The sequence below is a fragment of the Macrotis lagotis genome, chromosome 7 (assembly GCF_037893015.1).
Source record: "Macrotis lagotis isolate mMagLag1 chromosome 7, bilby.v1.9.chrom.fasta, whole genome shotgun sequence".
In the NCBI taxonomy this organism is placed as follows: Eukaryota; Metazoa; Chordata; class Mammalia; order Peramelemorphia; family Peramelidae; genus Macrotis; species Macrotis lagotis.
The window spans coordinates 36,199,325-36,217,734 of record NC_133664.1 but is presented as its reverse complement, the minus strand read 5'-3'; the positions used below and the strand labels follow the sequence as shown (position 1 = coordinate 36,217,734).

Sequence of the window (18,410 nt, the reverse complement as noted above, 5' to 3'; positions counted from 1 at the left end):
AATTTTTCCAATTATACATATAGAAATTGTCTACATTTATTTTTTTTCAAGATTTTGAGGAAGTTATTTCTACTTCACTCCTTTCTCCCCCATGACAGTGGACCATCTAATATGGTCATACATAAACAATCATGTTTAAAGTATTTTAAATTTTAAATTTTATTTTATTAAATTTTAATTTTATTTTAAAGTATTCCATTAGTCATGCTGCAAAAGAACCAAACAAAAAAAAATATCCATTTGAAATATTGCTAATGTTAGACCATGAGAAAGAAAAAAAAACAATTTTAAAAAGTGAAAACAGCATTCAGATTTCCCAGTTTTTCCTCTGAATGAGGATGGCCTTTTCATCACAAGGCAGTGCCATGCTTCTAGTGAGTGTCTCAGTCTGGATCTGACCAGTCCTGACTCTCTCCACTGGGGACTCAGATTCCTCAGACAGGTCAGCTGGGTGACTGCCGAGACCAAGGCCTACTCTGAGAGCTGATGAAATTTGTTGGGGGGACAGAGAAATATGTGATTTCTCTGAATGAAGATGATGATGATGATAATAATGATAATAATAATAATAATAATAATAATAATGATGATGATGATGATGATGATGATGATAATAACAACAACTAATTTTAATTTGGTCTGAAGAAGTAGCATTTGCCAAATAAGTGGCAAGTTTCTGCTATAAAATGTAAACCAATTAAACCTATATTTAAAAAAAACTCATGTGTTCTCAATTGATTATTGTCCTCTGGTTTTCAGGGATAGTTACAGAGTAAAAGTGCTATTGTGCAAAATGCCTGGGACCGGGTGCAGAGGTGGTAGAGATTTTACACTTTAAATCTCATCTTTTAACTAATTCATTAATGGTGGATTTGTACAACTAGGCTGAATCTTCCTTTTTTATTTCTTCATCATTTAGACACAGGTGTCTTCTCTGGGGAGAACAGACGAATTTTTTTTCAGCCCTACTGGTCTACAATTACTAATTTGAAATTAGTGATCACCAAAACCTCAAACAAATATCACTTCCAGGTAGCTGGGTAACATAGTGGATAACACACTGGACCTGGATTCAGAAAAAACCCGAGTTCAATCAGTTCTCATATGCTAGTGATGGGACTTTAGGAAACTTACTTAACTGAAACTTGCCTCAGTTTCCTTTTCCATAAAATAGGGATACTAATAACAGCTTCATCTCAGGGATCTTGAGAGGATAAAAATGAGATAATATTTGTAAAATGTTTTGCAAACCTTGAAACTCTATCTAAATACCAGCTAGTTATTTTGGGGCTAAATTACTCATTTCCCCTTGTATTTTCCTATAAATTAAGGTAAATTTATTCTATAGTTTTGCACTTGCATAGTATATATACTGTAGAGTTGAAAACATTTTGCCATCAAATTAATTTTGTTAAGAATGATCACATTAGGGGGCAGTTAGGAGGCACAGTGGATAGAGCACTGGCCCTGGAGTCAGGAGGACCTGAGTTCAAATTTGACCTCAGACACTTAATAATTACCTAGCTGTGTGACCTTGGGCAAGTCACTTAACCCCCACTGCCTTGTTAAAAAAAAGAATGGTCCCATTCCATTTTAAAAACAAATAGCCGTCTTATCCAATTCTTGGGATACTAATAATTGGATGGATCCCATTTTCTTTTTCTACTACTAGCTTCCATTTAGTGAATGGTTGCAATGGGCTATATTCTAAGATAGGCAGGGAAACCAAGTGCTTCCCTTGCCATTATAATGTATTTTAGGTGCCCATATTATTGCACTGTTTGCCTGTTTTTATTTTTATCACCACTACACAATCAGGGCTTCATGAATGTCATGCAATGGATTGACTCTCAGAGAAGCATTTGGATTTGTGGATTCAACTCCCTGGACCTTCCCCAAAGCTTATGGAGTAGGCTTTGACTTTAATGCTGAAGGGTCTTTTGTGCTCTAATACTACAGTTATTTTAGTGCAATATCAGAGATGCTCTTATTTGAATATGAATGAGGGAATTCCCTTTGTTAATAGGTTGAATTTTTTTTTCAGGTAAAGGAAGATTTAATTGTAGTTTGTTTAGTTATCTCCTTTAGATTTTACATTATTATCTTCTATCATAATATATACACCACTTCTGTGCTCAAGAAAAGCATTCTGCTAAAGCCACAGAAACATGAAAAAGTCCCCGAATTCACTAATACTGATGGACCCACACAGGATCCTGCAACCAGGTGAGTGATTTGTGGGAAGCAGAACTCCATTTTTCTAGGGAACAAATTATCAAGAGAGAGATAGTTTTAGCTAAGACACTTTTTTTCTGCAGAATTAAATAAAAATAATTATACAGGTAGGATTTCTAATATAGTGGCTCAGCATTGAGTCTCCCCTTTATTTTTATTCTCCTTTTACAAATATCTATTAATAATGCCCGTAAACAATATAGAAGGAAATAAATCTGAGACTGACTTCATAGGCCACCACCTAAATCTTTCAAAAACTATATGTATGTCTTATATATCAGAGAAGTGATGGATTATATTTCTGATGCGCAAAAAAATTTCTGCATGTAAAAGAAGTGATGTAAAAACACATATTTTAAATTGTTATAGGTATGAGGAGGCAATATTTCTGAATCCGGGAAAGGATGAAAGGAGGGTTGAAGCAAGGACAGGAGCTGACGAGTGATGAAAGTGAGACAATCTTTTAGATTCTAAAGGCCGCTGAACTCCGAGGCCAGGGGAGCTCAGAGACGGTTTTGGCAGCAGAACCAATTGACAGACCGACTCCAAGACAATTCCAAAGCTGCCAGCACAACTGTTTTGGGGGGTCTGCCAAAGATCCAAAGGCTGCGATTAGCATCCAATGCCTGGCATCCTTAGATTCGGTTGTGAGCACTCTCTCTCTCTCACTTCATCCAATATTTTTGTTTGGCTCAAAAACAGCAAGGATTCACAGATTTTTTTTTTAAGATCATTAAATGTTCTTATTTTCAAGAAATATAACATTAGTTGTAAAAGTGCACACTTTTTCTAGGAAGTGTAAAGAAAATTTCTGTGCAATGCTATCATCTTTCATAGGGCAAATCTGCTTTGGAGCTTGTTTAAATATCCATTTGAAATATTGCTAATGTTAAGATTTGGATTAAATAAATTCAGGGTTTTAGTATCTAGTAAATGTGAATTGTGAGTGATGGTCTGCTTTCCAGATAGAGTTTGCTGGTCTTCCTATTGCCCTCCAGGCTCCACTTTGGCAGGTGGTCCCCGGTGAGGGACGCCAAAGATGAGATGCGGCTGTATGGGGAGGTCGTTGTGAGCGATCTGTTTGAGGGAGCAGCGCTAGACAATGGCCCACCCAGGCCCCTTGGAGGAACCTGAGACCCAGTCTTCCATTTCACGAGGCACCCCTCAATATAATTCATTGCAGCATCTTTGGGCTCTGAAGTCAGGGACAGTTTCTCTTTTGGGTTTACAAACTTTAGACAAATTCTTATCATCAGCTCAGGGGTAAACTTAATAGGAATTCTCTATATTATGCACAAATGAGGGTCCTTCCCCCATCACCCAAGTCAGTAAAATCCATTTCTGAACTGGAAGACTTACCTTTGGGTCCCGAAGGAAAAGGGCCCTGAGGATAAGTGAGTGTACATCCCCGATGGGTGGATAATGCATCAGAAGTCCCAGGCAGGTCTGATAGTTACTAGAGATCACTAAAAGAAAGGCAAAGAGGAGATGCTGATTGAGTGTTTCTGACTTAGAATTAAAGGAAACAAAAGCAATCTTCAAAGGCCATCTAAGTTCCTTTTTTAGTTGATAAAAAGTGTTTGGGTTTTTACCCTTTAAATATGTTCTCTCTTGAGGCAATATGGGTTAACAGGAACCAGGAAGATCTGGGTTCAAGACAAGTCTCTGACTCCTAGTGTTTGTGTGACCCTGGGAGAGTCACTGAGCCTCTCTGTGCTCTGGGCTGTAGGCTGCAGAGAAGGTCCCGAGCGGCACTGGAAGAGGAGGGTCTTCCCTGGACACCCCTGCCACTGAAGAGCTCCCAGTTCAAGCCCCTTTCTCAGATCCTTCGCTATTTGTTCGGCAGCACCTTGAACTGATGAGATGGGTCTTTAGTGATAATAGGTTAAAGACAGCACTTTTTAAGGGCCATGGCAGGTATATGGACATAAATTATAAAATAGACATAGATTTGTTGCTCCTTCTGTATTTTGGGGCTTTATGTTGCTAGTTTTGCTACTGATGAAATCCTACTTAATGCCATGAGAATATGGACCTATTAAAATGTCTCCTTAAATATATTTGTTTTCCCCCAGTAAATGAGCTTTAAGTGCATACCTATGCAATACTTTTCATAGAATTTGAATGTAATAACAGTTACCTTTTAAGTCTAACTGCCTTTGAGATTGTCATTTCTGTTAAAACCAACCTAATTATGAGTGCAATTATTAAACACATCTTTTTAGGCAGGCCTATGTAAACTACTCCATTTCTTCTGCACCATCTAAATTCAGGCCATCCATCTGCTGCGGCTGTCAAAGCAGAGCCTATTAATGATCCTTGTTTTGTACAGTATACAGGCTGCCTCCAACGATACTAATTGTAAAAAAAAACTTTACAGTTACTTTTGTTACCACACAATCCTTTTCATCAATCAGAAATGTTAGCTGAAAAATGTCTTTGAAGGCATAGAAAAATAACAGCAAGTCAATAGGATCAGTCCAAACTGCAAAAATAAACACTCGTCTCATGGCTATGGAGACGTTCTGGCTTCTCAGTCTTCCCTCTCACGTTGGAAGCATCGTTTCTTGCTGTACCTTCTTTCACCCTCCCCCATGAGGATTATGGGGAAAGGATGCAGGACCGGGCAAAATGAATAATTATAATCTGTGCAGGGAACCACTTTATCATCTTCATTTCCGTTGCTGATCCGACAGCTTGTAATTTCATACATCTGCTTTCATTTGTAAAGCACTCACTTATCCTACTCCTTCTTTATCTGTTCTGCGTTTTCTTTTCTCATTCTTTTGTTTTTCTTGCTCATATTCTGATACCTGCTTTCCCCTCCCCCAAAGTCACCAAGCTTGCATACTAAGAATGGCACCGATTCTCTCTCACTCACATTTTTCTTACATAGCCAGGATGATGCACCAAATATAACAATACATAGATATATACACATACCAGAAAAAAATCAAACTCATAAATCTGAAAATTACTTTTTAAAAACTGCTCGAAAACTGGCTAACTTACTAATGTGGTTTAAATCATCCATTTTTCAGCCACGTAAAACTGAATAAACTGAATGAATAAACCCTGCAAAGTGGGCCTGGGAATGGTAGCTAATTAAAATACCCCAGTGGAAATGAGGATCAATGCAATTTATGTTAGATAAGCCAGATTGACATTCACTAAATATTAATTGAGAACCTATTATGTGCATGAATAAATATAAATATATATGTATTTCAAAGTGTTTTGAATTTATAAAAGATCTTTAATTATTTTAACTCTCACAAATACAAAATAGCCTGATATACAATGACAATTTTAAGTTAGATTAGGGAGAGAGAGAGTGTGGGAAAGAAATGAATCTGGTATGAAGGGGACAGAACTTTCATTCATCTTTGAGCTCTCAGAAAGTGAAGAATCAGGTCACATCCTTCTCCACCCAAAAGTATTTCCCTTCTTTTTTTTGACTTTTGAAAGACCGCGTCCTTATGAGATTCTGTCACTGGCTACTGCTGTGAGAGCTCTCTTCTAGTGCTTATTAATCAGCCTCTTGGATTCCCTTCTAAAAGTAAGCCAGATAAATGCTTTTATCAACACTATCTAAGTCTCTGACAGGGCCAGTATTTATTTTTTTAGAACCTGTTGTGCTAAACAAACCAAGACTTTCACAAAAGGGATACCCCTGAGAAAGTAGAAAGAGTGCCCACGAGTGCCTTCTTCATCTCCCTCTCCAGACCCTCTGGGAAGTCAAAGTCAAGAGGAAGAAGGAAACATTCCCTTTGGCGCCTGCACCCATGATGGGACCCTGCAGCCCAGCCCAGGATACATCCCATCAGGGTGGCCCAGGGTCCACCACGGTTACAGCACCATCCTAAGACAGCAAAGGGCAATGATGGGAAAATGGTAAACTCTACCAAGGTTGTCCTAGTGAAATGGCTGGGGTCTCATGGGGAGGAGTGGACAAGTGACTGTTTAGCCCCAGATCTCACTCTACATTTACCCTCCTTAAGGATTTTTTCTTTACTGGTCTGCTACACAGTCTGGGATTGGAAGATCCTGCTGCATTTGTTCTAGCAATGGGGCCAGCTCTGCCTGAGGGAGGCACCGGTGATGGCATCCTTGAGGTCTTTGGATCCATTCTGCTCCAGACAAAGAGGGAACGGCATGAATGGATCCCGAGGGAAGTGAGCAGAAGCAGGAGAACAATGTGGCAGCAGCACTGGGAGATGATCCAACTAGGCTAGATTTAGTTCTCAGCGGTTCAATGATCCAAGACAAGCCCAAAAGACTCATGAAGGAAACTTGTCCACCCACAGAGAAAGAACCATGGAGGCTGAATGCAGACTGAAGCCTACTATTTTCATTGTTTTGGTTTGTTTTTGGTAGTTTTCCCTTTTGTTCTGGTTCTTCTTCTTGCACTAATATGGACTAATATGGGAACATGGTATCCTCTTCAGATTGCCTACTGTCTTTACAAATTTAGAAAGTCTTATGAAAAATAAATGTTAAAACTATCTTTACAAATAACTGGGGAAAATATATACCATTAAAAAAAGACAAAAAAGAAGGTATAGAGGAAAGAAAATAGGATAGTGATGGGAATGGGAAAAGGAGTTTGAAGAGAGGGGGAGGGGATGAGGTAAGAGGACGCTGTGGGAAGAGAAGGATGTTGACTGAGGAAGGAGATGAAGAGCTCCTTGAACACACTCAGGATAGAGTGCCAAATGGAGAGATGGTGAACGTGGTGAAGGAGAAAAGAACAGCAGGATGTGGAATGATCTGGTTCCTCCAGGTGTCTAATTAAATCATCCGTTAGTCTCAGTAGCACCATCTGTAAAATGGGATGGATGGAATTCATGCTGCCTCTTCTTGATGACAAAAGGACATACTATTATATATCCATTTTTACTTAGGCCAGGAAGGCTGGCAGACATAATTTATTTAAGACACCTCAAACAACATAGTTCAGGAACTAAAAAAAAGTCCAAATGAGATGAACATGTCTGTCTATGTGTCAGTTTGTTGTTGACCAAGTAAGGATAAAACAATTTTCTTTCATTGTACTATTAAATTATAAATTAAGAGGGGAAAAATTAGCCCCAACACTACATTTATATCCTCATGATAGGTGTGCGTAAATTTGCCTTCTGAAGTACAAAGTGAGACTGATTTTGGTATATGGCTTATGGAAATTGATATCATTACATTACAGTCACACCTCATATGTTAAAGTGGTGCTAAGTAACTCATCAAAGGGTAATCATTCCATTCACCTGTCATTTTTTCAGAACATGTCTATAATTCTTTTGGGTGACGCTCTCCAAGCTGAAGGAGCCTGTTACTGTTTAGGGCCAAAGAACAGGGAACGCTGACGCTTTCTGGTTTGCCAAGCACTTCACCTACATGACTGTCAGCTTTCCGAGAGAAGTACAACAGGTGCCACCCCTCCTCGTAGATAAGGAAACTGAGGCTGAGAGAGGTTAAATGTCTTGCCCGGGCTCAGGGGAGGTTCCAATTCCACTCTGTGTCTTGGTCCAACTACCAGAAAGTGACCTAAGCACTACTTTGGGAAAAGGTAAGAGGTCTCTGCTCTCACAGTTTAATGAGGAGACAATATGCAAACAACTTTCTGCAAAAACAAGATCTATGCAGATAGATAAATTGGAGATAATCAAGAGAGGGAAGGCTGCAGCCTTAGGGGAATCAGGAAAGGCTTCTTACAGAGAGTGAGATTTTCACTGAGATTTGAAAGAAGTGAGGGAAGTCAGGAGGCAGAGATGAGGAGGGAGAGCTTTGCAGGTACAGGGAGAGAAGGTGTCTGGAGCTGAGAAATGAAAGGTTTGTTTGAGGAAAGTCTAGAAGGCCAATATCCCTGGACTGCAGGGTAGGTGCAGATTCGGAAGAGGAAAGGAGGCTCCAGAGAGGCGGGCTTAGGTGTGGAACAAGGGTTAGGATGGAGGGCTTTGGAAACATATTGCACTTTAAACATTTTAACCATCTAAGGTTTTCAAAACCTGAATGATACAAACTGTCTAAAAAGATTAAAGATTCTATCCTATATCTACTTTTCCATCGGAAAAAGATGATCTCATTAAATTATACAATCTTCCAAAGGGAAAAGAAAAGAAAAATGTTAAGCAGCTATGTTGGTCTCTATCTAATAAAATATCCAGGAGATGTGAACTAGGGTTAAGAAAAGGTCTGGCCCTATGAGAAATCATTATGACCTTAAAACAAAAGCATATGATAAGAGAGCTAGAGCAGACTTCTCACAGCAAGGACAGGAGTAACTACAGAGTTCAAAAATATCATCATAAAGTTCATTATAAAGAGCTTGGACCACACGAAGTGATGGGACAATAATTTTCTGTGAGAAGCTGAACCTGAGTGAGTCACAAACCCTGATTTCATTCTTTGGCTAAAATGCACGTCCAAGGTAAAACCACCTTAATACACAATTAAAATGTGAATACTGAATGGGGGATGAGGTGGGATGTGAAACAGTAGACCATGGTATACACAGAAAAGAGGTTTTTAAAGAGGACTGTAAGCTATAAACTAGTTTAAAGGATATTTAAATTCTAGGTTCTTCTTTATATCCCCCAAGTAAAAGGTTACAAGAAAGAGAAAATAATTTGGTAAATCTGCCCCTGAGTGGAAGAGACAAATTAATTGTCCTGTATCAAAGAACTAGGAGAAGTCAACCAGAGAGAAGAAAATGAAATAGTAATATTATTAATATGTGTGCAAAAATATTAATCACAAATATTAATAGAAGATCACAGTCTCGATATCTTTAAAAATTAGTTATGGTGACTCAATTTCATTTATACTGGAATGTCAGGCTAATTCACCTTTAGGAAAACTAGCATCATAATTATAGGAATCAAAATAATGTTGTTTTATCAAAATACAATGGTAAAGCCTTCAACAAAAACATTTTAAAAACAAAAAAAATCAAAGAAATAAAAGAACCTTCTCTATATGAATAAAAAGTATCTATCTAAAATCAAGAGTTAGCATAATATATAAAAGAGTAAATGATGGATATTTCCTAATAAGATGAATGATGTCTTTATTATGATTTGATGAAGTGCTAGAAATTCTAACAATAGCAAGAAGATAATAAAAAGAAAATGAACACAGGCAACAAGAAGAAAAGATTAAATGAGATAATAAGTTTAGTAAAGTAAACAGAATAGACATCAAATCTTTGAAAAGCATTAGCTTATTTTTGGCACTTTACTAACAAAATTAGGAGGAAGAGAAATTCCATGTTTTTCTAATAAATAAAATATCTTGGATTTAAACAACCAAGACATATAGAATTTATAAAAATGCAACTACAAAACAACTTTTATGCAAAAAAAGAAATATTGAGTGTTCATAACTGGAATGTGACAAAAAAGTAAAAAAAATATATTACTAAATATTACTATATTACTAAATATTACTATATTACTAAAATTACTTCAAAGATTACTCCTACTTTCCATCCACTTAGCAAAGAGAGTTAAACAGAATTAAAAAATTAAAATATTAAAAAAATTCTTAGAGAGATCAGGAATTTTAAAGGGCACAGTAAAAACAAATTAAGAAGGGAGGTAGGAACTATCATATTTCAGATCTATTATAAAATAATAATTATTAAAACTATTTGGAAGTGGAATAAAATTAGAAAATCAATTGGTTGATCTCAGACATCCTGCGAAATAGATAAATAGGTAGAGAGTTTTGGAATATTATTTTGGAAAAAGGAGTATTTTGGGGGGGAAGAATTGTGAAAAATCAATCTGACAGAAAATTACTTTAAAACAGCATTTTATACCATATACATGGTAAAGTACAAATGGATCTACAATCAAAATAAAAAAAATTTGCCAGAAAAAATAGAGACAGAAGGTTGAATTTTTAGCAATTGTGGGTAGAAGAGAGAACATTAATCTAAAAAAATGGATTATAAGTTATCATGAAACAAAAAAATACAACATTAAAATCTTTTACATAAATGAATGCAACTGTAATCAGTAGAAAAATATCATGGGAAGAATATCTTGATAATAAATATCTTTGAAAACAGTCTATTTAAAAATTCAAAGAAAACAATAAAAATCAAGAAGATTAAAGATCATTTCTTTAAAAAATGGTCAAAAGTAAAAAAACAAAGTATTAGGTAGAATTTATGACTTGGTTAGGTGAGGTTTCCCTGTAAAAAATAAAATTCAGTTAGGCATTGAAATGAATTTATTTTTGACAGACTGACTTGATATTTAGCATGCTCTTAACAAGAAAATGAAGAAATAGGACTCAGCACAGGCCATATAAATAATGGCAGAAAGATAGACACAACTTCAATGGAGCTCCAGTCTCGAGACAAAATTTCAAGCCAATAAGCAAACAATAAGAATCTATCTTTAGATTTAGATCTTGATGAAAGGATGAAAGTAATGGGAGAGAAGACTTCAAAGAAGATTTGTAAAGCTGGGGTATCTAGGTGGCACAGTGGATAGAGCACTGGTCCTGGAGTTAGCAGGACCTGAGTTCAAATCCAACCTCAGATACTTAATGACTGCCTAGCTGTGTGACCTTGGGCAAGTCACTTAACCCCATTGCCTTAAATAAATAAAATTTTTAAAAAAGTTGTAAAGATGAAAGTGCTCTAGTAGTTCAAATGATATAATGAGGATGAGTAATTCTGACAAGTAAGAAACATCGGTATATACTGAAAGAGAAGTCTGAAAAAGTGGGTCTGAAAAATAAAATGAACAATCCATCATTCCTAACTAATTTGATAAATTGCTGAAGTAATTCTCTTATAATATTTTACTTTAAATATCTAATTACTGAAATAAAAGTATACATATCATATGCTACTGAAGAAAGCCATTCATTCTATATAGATGATGCACAAATAGAAAAAATCAACTGAAATCAAAGAAAGTTGTCTGAAAAAAAATCACATACCTAAAAGTGTATCTATCTGTGCTAAGTTTAGCAGTATGGAGATAACACATTATTATGACTGCTATGGACATGGGTATTTTATGTAGAATTGGGTCTCTTAATGCCCATCAGCTTGCTTCCTTAATAGATTTTAATCTTCAGAAAACTGTAATATGATCCAAATTTATCCTTTTCCTTAGCACTAGCTAGTAAAGGCATATCAATGTTTAAGGTTGTTTTAATAATGAATCCAATATAACATGTGATTATAATCCAGATATAGTTCATGATTTATAAAATAAATACTTTTTAAAGATTTTTATAAAAATAATTGAAATATATTTTTACCTTAAAAAGCCCCTCCCCTGCCAAAAAAAAGCATCAGATTGAAAATCAGCATACAAAAGTTTGAATCCTGGGGCTGTGATCTTGGGCTATCCAATATTTTTAATATTGCTTTTAAAAACTATAATCTATGGTAGGAAGGTGACGGAGGTTAGTATTTTGTGATTCTACTATTTTGTTGTGAAGAAAATGTGAAATCACAAAGTGCTTTCAGTTTTACAAAGTAGAATTGTTGTCACTGTCCTGTGAGGTAATTAGCTCAAGCATCCGTATCCTCATTTTACAGATACACATGCAGCTAACCATTTCACAATGATCCAAAGACTATTCCTCTACTCATTTAAAAAAAAAAACCCAAAACTTTCATCATGACCTTTTTCATTAATCATTTTTTGGTAAACTATACTAAAACACTCTCTACATATTCTTTTTATTATTTTTATGAAATTATTTGCAATGTAAGTCTCTAGGAGAAGTTATTTTCTTAGTCTTCTACAAAACTCTAAATTCAAAATATATTTCATGGAAATTTAAGATGATTAAGTTTTCCTATTTCTGTCTATGAAAAGGAAGGCAGGTCAGAATTGACTGGTAGCAAAAATATTTGAAATGTTGCTTTGTGGTTTTTTCCCCCTTGGTGGTCACTTGAATTAAATGATGAAACTGAAAATTATAAGATGATTTAAGGTAACATATTATAAATTTAACTTTAAAATAAAATTTCTCAGTACAAAGAAAAAGAAGCTTTCATTGGGATTTCTGTATTTTTACCCCAATACTCTGATTCTTTTTGTCTATAATGATTTGATAAGACTCAATAGATTTAGACTGATTGAAGGAATATGGTCAAAGAAGATGCTGACAACAACTGAAATTTTAAGAATTTTTGAGAACTTTTTTTGATCTTCCCAAATATCTGTAATTGCCTTGGTCAGGGTACTTCACACTGCCCACCTTGACCCCTTGCTCCCCCAAATGACTGACCTCAATATGATAGTCTTTTTTTTTAGGGTTGGTTTTTTTATTTTGCAAGGCAATGGCGTTAAGTGACTTGCCAAAGGTCACACAGGTAGTTATTAAGCGTCTGAGGCCGGATTTGAACTCAGGGCCTCCTGACTCCAGGACCTCCTGACTCCAGGGCCAGTGCTCTATTCACTGCGCCACCCAGCTGCCTCAATATGATAGTCTTCAAGAGACTTGGCCACTTAAAAAAAAGTCACCTGGTGATTTGAAGTCCCTAAAATATTCTTATTCTGACATGCTTGTGGGATATAATCATCTCACATTTAGTATGTAAAGATGATACTTCCATCTGATCTTTATTGTTATTCTTGCTGGCTTTGGTTCCTCCAATACAACAGACATGATGAGGTTGCTGGTCAAAGGGTCAAGAAGTCCAGGTTGTGACAAAGAGGTGGATTTCAAGCTTTTTTGAATATTCTATAGTCTAATGTTAAATTAACCTTATTATTTTATTTACTAGAACACTATGTAATTAATGCCCCTAGAAAATGTGGCTATTTATGACTCCTAGGAAAACTTGGAAAAAAAATCAAGTCTATAACTGGTTTAGAAATGAAGTTCCTGAAGTCTGGGTGGCTACAGCTGCTGAAGGGGACTGCGATTCTGTTGAAATTAGTTCTATTTGAAGATGAGAACTAAAGCTATCTGAACCTGTAGCTCCAGGGGTAAAAGGGAAATCTGGGGCTGTGGGTCTGACTCTGATTCTGACCCAGAGGGAGGCTGAAAGGGGTCCCTGAGACATGCCCAGGAATGTGAGAGGCAGGATCTGAACCCAGCTCTGCTAGCTCCAGAGCACGTGATGAAAACAAGGCAGCTGCAAACTGAGGAGGGGAGAACGTGGCCTGCAACCGTTCTTCAGAGAGTTTAAGAACCTCCATCAGGGAGGCAGGGCACCTGCATTCTGGGACTGTCCCTATTAGGCCATGTGACTTTAGAACAACCACCTGAAATGATTGAAAATATTTTTCTTTTCTTCCAAAATAGGGTAAGGGTCTAGAAGATTCCTCAAATTCTTTCCAGCTTCAAATTTCAACAATTCTATGATAACAAACTATTCAGGAAATTATTATTTCCAATGGAATATAAAGTAATAAAACAAAGAACAACAGTCACAGGTCATAAAGCAGCAGCTATCAGGTTTATAATTAAGAAAGAACAAAGAGAGAAGATGTTTTCCAAAGATTTTAACAATTCTGAACAAATTTTAATATCAATTTGATTCACAAAAATTTGTGGAAATAGTTACCAAAAGTAAGTCACTTCCTGGAAAAAAAATATTCTTGGACATTGTTTTTCTTTTTTTGTATTTCACAAGAATATAATTTTTTAAAAAATGAGTCATGGGCTCACAGTGAATATCTTAAGACCTGAGACTTTATAGATATTCTGTTTTCCTTATGTTCTTTGATAAGTTTTGCCAAACAAATAAGTATTGTATCATGAACTTTTTAATTAGCCCAAAAAAAAAACTAAATTAGGTGATCTTCAAAGAGTAGTACAAAATTTATTTTTCACAAGGGATGTGTTGTTTTGTGGATTTAAAAAAAATCAAAATTAATTTAAATAAATAGAGAATGAAATACATTTTAACTTGAATATTAAAAGATATTAGTATTCCTCAAGGAATATGCATCAGTCAATGTTAGAAATTTTTATTTTTATCCTGGACCTCTGATTTACTGGTGCTGCTCCCAACTCAGATCAAAGACTGTTCTGTTCCTTAGGAGGGGCATTGGAACATTGAGTGGCTAGCCCAGGGTCACAGGTAAGGAAATATCCAAAGCAGCACATGCATTCCAGTCTTCTGCAATCAAAGGTCTGATCTTGATCCACCTAAGTATCCATCTTTCTAGCTTTGGGGGCTCTCCCAAGAAAATGGTCACTTTTTAATTTGGAGTTTTATCCTCCCTTTATAGGCTTCTATTTTTTGATTTCCTCATGAATTTTTGTATATTCTTTATCAAGATATTTTCTCTCTAATCTCATTTTGTTAGTGACTATTATTACTAGACAGAAACCAAGCGTTTTGAGGAAAATTTTAAGTGCACTTTGAACCTTTTTCAGGTACAAGACTGACAAGACTGCTCAATATGTCCATCACAGACGACACAAGGTTGACTCGGGAGATGGGGAGAGTGATGATCTCATACTGTGATAGGTAAAATATACTGGGCTCAACAATAACAACAAGGAAGCCAAGCCTCAGTGCCGCGAATTCTCATTGTTGAGTCGGTGCTATAAACGATTTTCCAGCTTTGCAGAAGATACTCCCTATTTGTCAGAAGGTGGAGCTCTGAACATGTTGGTCTTCCCCTCTTTGTGTATGTGATTTCACAATCTCTGTGATGAGCAAAGCTAAACCAGAGGTTGTATTCTCTAGAAACCTGGCTCAGAAAATATGTGAAATCTCTCAAAACACTTCCTACTGCGATACACATACACTGGCTAATAAAAGCTATGTTTAAGATGTTCAACTCAAATTCCAATCAATTTCTGAAACAATTTTTGGCATATGTAAGTCAGAATTTTAAAGCTAGAGACTGTTTTTAACAAAAAACAAAATAATTAAAAATTCTAGTGTAGAAGAGGTAATTTATACTCACATGCATCTCGAATATATAGTAACATAGCTACAAAAACATAGTCCACTAAGCCCAGATTGATGCTGTCTGCAAATAGAGCATCCCAGACCACCAGGAGATCCTGAAGAGGGAATTCTCGTCCAAAAAGCAGTCGAACCCATCGTCTGAAAATAAAACAAACAAAAAACCCCTCAGAAAATCCTAATTACCAGAGCAATACAAAGCATTAGTAGATTTAATATGATAAAGGGAAAAATGATATCTAGTTAACAGAATAAAAAAATGTAGAGTATACTTTAATGAGAACACATTTTAAGTTTTAGGCTTTCAAATTAATTTTGTGATTTCAGAGACAGGCCCTAATTTTAAAATTTTATTAGTATGTGCAGCTTAAAAAATACTAAATAGAAAAAGAAAGTGGGGGTAAAAGATCATATTCAGAGTAAATAAATGTCTAAGAAAAATTAAATGATCCAACAGGAACACTTTACTCTTTTATCTGATTTGCCTTATTTGATTCTGAAAGCTGAAATTCACATGAAGTATATTCCTCTTTTAATTGAAGATATACGACATATATTACTTTTGGATTCTTATTTTGCAATGCAGACTAAAATCCTTTCTTATACAATTTACATTCTGGACTTAGAGAGGAAAATTAGTTTTCTTATAGAACCATATGCATTCAAATTTAAAATGTTCATTTTTTAAATAAGTAGGAATAAAAGAAATCTTTAAATATCTACTTTTGTTAATGTTCTATTAGTCTTACCGTTCATTAAGTTTCATCTAATAAATAACTAGTAAACACCGAGGTTTACTAGTTACTATGGGTTACTATGTTTCAGGTCCTATGTTACATGCTAAGAATACAAGTGTCCCCCCCCCCCCAAAGGATTGTATTGGTAGAGGCATAGCATCCATACAGAATATCAAATGTAAAATATCTCCCAAGTGCTATCCTGGGAAGGACCCAAACAACCTGAGGCTTCAACTCCCTGGGGGTGAGGCGGAGTGGCACTGGATCAGCCCCCTGAGGAGGTGAGCAATTCTCTTTGGGTAGGTGAGGACAGGGACATTATAGGCAGTAATGAAAAACTTTGTATTCTATACAAGGATCAGTAAGCAGGATGGTTTAGCTAGAATGTGATGTCTGTAAAGGGAAGGTAAACAATACACCTGAACAGGTGACCTGGGGGAGGCTGTGGAGGGCCTCCAGCAGAGGACTTCCTTGGAGGGCATCTGGAAGAGGGGAATGACATGGCCAGGCCAGTATGCTAGGAATTATCATTTTGCCAGCTATGAAATGGAGTCAAAAGATTGAAGGGCTGAGAACTGATGAAGAGATTCCTGCAGTGGTTCAGGTAAGATTCAGTGGAGGCCTCAGTAATAATACCGGAAAGCAATTTGGAACTATGCCCCAAAGCTATCAAACTGTACATAGGCATCCTTTGATTCAGCATAGATACCATCACTGGGGCTATGCCCCAAAGAGATCAAAGAGAAGAGGAAAAGACTCATGGGTTCAAATATATTTTCAGTAAATCCTTCTGTAGTGGCAAGAAGTGGAACCTGAGAGAGACCATGATCATCAGAGCGAATGGCTGAACTAGTTGTGGTATACAAATGTGATGGGATACTGTAAGAAAGGATAAAGGGGATGGTTTCAGAAAAACTTAGGAAGACTTAAATGAACTAATGTTGAGCGAAGTGAGGAGAATCAGATGTGCAATTTATACAAAACCAGCACCGAAAACCTTATCAGTACAATGATCAACTATGATTCTGTGAATTCTTGATGAAGCCTGCTATCTGCATCTAGAGAGAACAAACTGCTCTTACAGAGGAAAAATGGTTATAGAATCATATACTTTTCAGATTGAAAATGTCTACTTGAGGGGTGGCAAGGTGGCGCAGTGAATAGAGCACTGGCCTTGGAGTCAGGAGTACCTGGGTTCAAATCCGACCTCAGACACTTAATAATTACCTAGCCGTGTGGCCTTGGGCAAGCCACTTAACCCCATTGCCTTGAAAAATCTAAAAAAATAAAGTCTACTTGTTTTAGGTAAGTAAGAATAAAAGAAAACTTTAAATGCTTTTCTTGGTTAATGTTCAAATACAGTCTTACCATTCATTCACTTTCATCTAATAATGATCTCGCAAGCACCATTCAATCAATCAATCTACATCCATGCATTCAAGGGCTACGATGTCCCAGGTTAAATGCTAATATAGGAATGCTGTATTTGACCATACTTGCTAGTAACAGAGGTTTAGTTCTTTGCCTTCAGTCCTGGAGAAGGAAGAAGGAAAGAAGGGAGACTTTTGTTGACTAGAAAATAAAATTTAATTAAAAAAACAAAAAGAACATGTAGCTGTGTGAGTGAATAGAAAGGGATGAATTCAAAACATATTGCAAAAGTAGAGTTGACAGTTACAGAGAAAAAGGAGTAAGGTAGAGGGAAGAGTTGAAGATAGAGAGATATGCTATTTATTGTTTACCATGTGCTAAACTCTGAGCAAAGGGCTGAGGATAAAAATACAAGCAAGTAGGACAGTGCCTGCTCCCCAGAAGCTGACATTGTAATGGGGGAAGGCAATGTTAAAAAGGAACTGGAACTAGAAGGGTGGTGCTGAACATGTTCTGCAAGTGTACTAGAGGCCTGAATTGGGCCAGATAAAGCCTATGGAGACCTATTAGAGCTTCATGGCTTCTAGGGCAGAGTCCAAGGTTTTGTTGGGCTGGTGGCTGAAATGATGGCATAGCATTCAAACAGCCTGCAAGTGCAGCAGATGCTTATGTGGTAAAGCCAAAGCTGGCCCCCTGGAGACCAGGGTGGCTTGAGAGGTTTTGGTGGGAAGGAGGGGATGGTCTGAGCAACTAGAAGGGTAGTAGTGCCCTCAATAAGAAAGGGAAGTCAGGAGAAAGGGAAGAGGGTTTGGAGGAAAGTTAACAAGTTATGCTTGGGGTATGGTAAGCTTGGTAGGTCTACAAGAAACCCATTAGGCAATATTTAATAGGAATGCAGTGATGCAGCCCTGGATTTGAGAATGGAAAATGGGATTGGAAATACACCTTTGGGAGTCATCTGAATAGAGAATATAGTTGAACTCATGAGAACTTCTAAGTGCATCTAGAGACTATATAAACAGAGAGAAGAGCCAATGGGAGAGCCTGTGGTACCTCCAAGCACTGAAGTGGAACAAAACTGATGATTCTATGGCCAGATAGATATTAAACTAGGAGAGTAATAGCAATCCAATTATTTAGTGCTAATCTTTCTTCTCACT

General features: G+C 36.6%; 1 protein-coding gene across 1 annotated transcript in view; it reads right to left on the bottom strand.

The window, feature by feature from the left end:
• The window catches only part of TBC1D5 (TBC1 domain family member 5), a 577,752-nt gene that overhangs the window by 103,118 nt on the left and 456,224 nt on the right, over positions 1 to 18,410 (bottom strand). Inside the window, exons 18-19 of the mRNA XM_074195734.1 lie at positions 15,141 to 15,283; positions 3,595 to 3,701 (exon numbers count right to left, since the gene is read on the bottom strand). Coding sequence (XP_074051835.1) covers positions 3,595 to 3,701; positions 15,141 to 15,283 — 250 coding nt within the window. The remainder of the gene's footprint in view (positions 1 to 3,594; positions 3,702 to 15,140; positions 15,284 to 18,410) is intronic.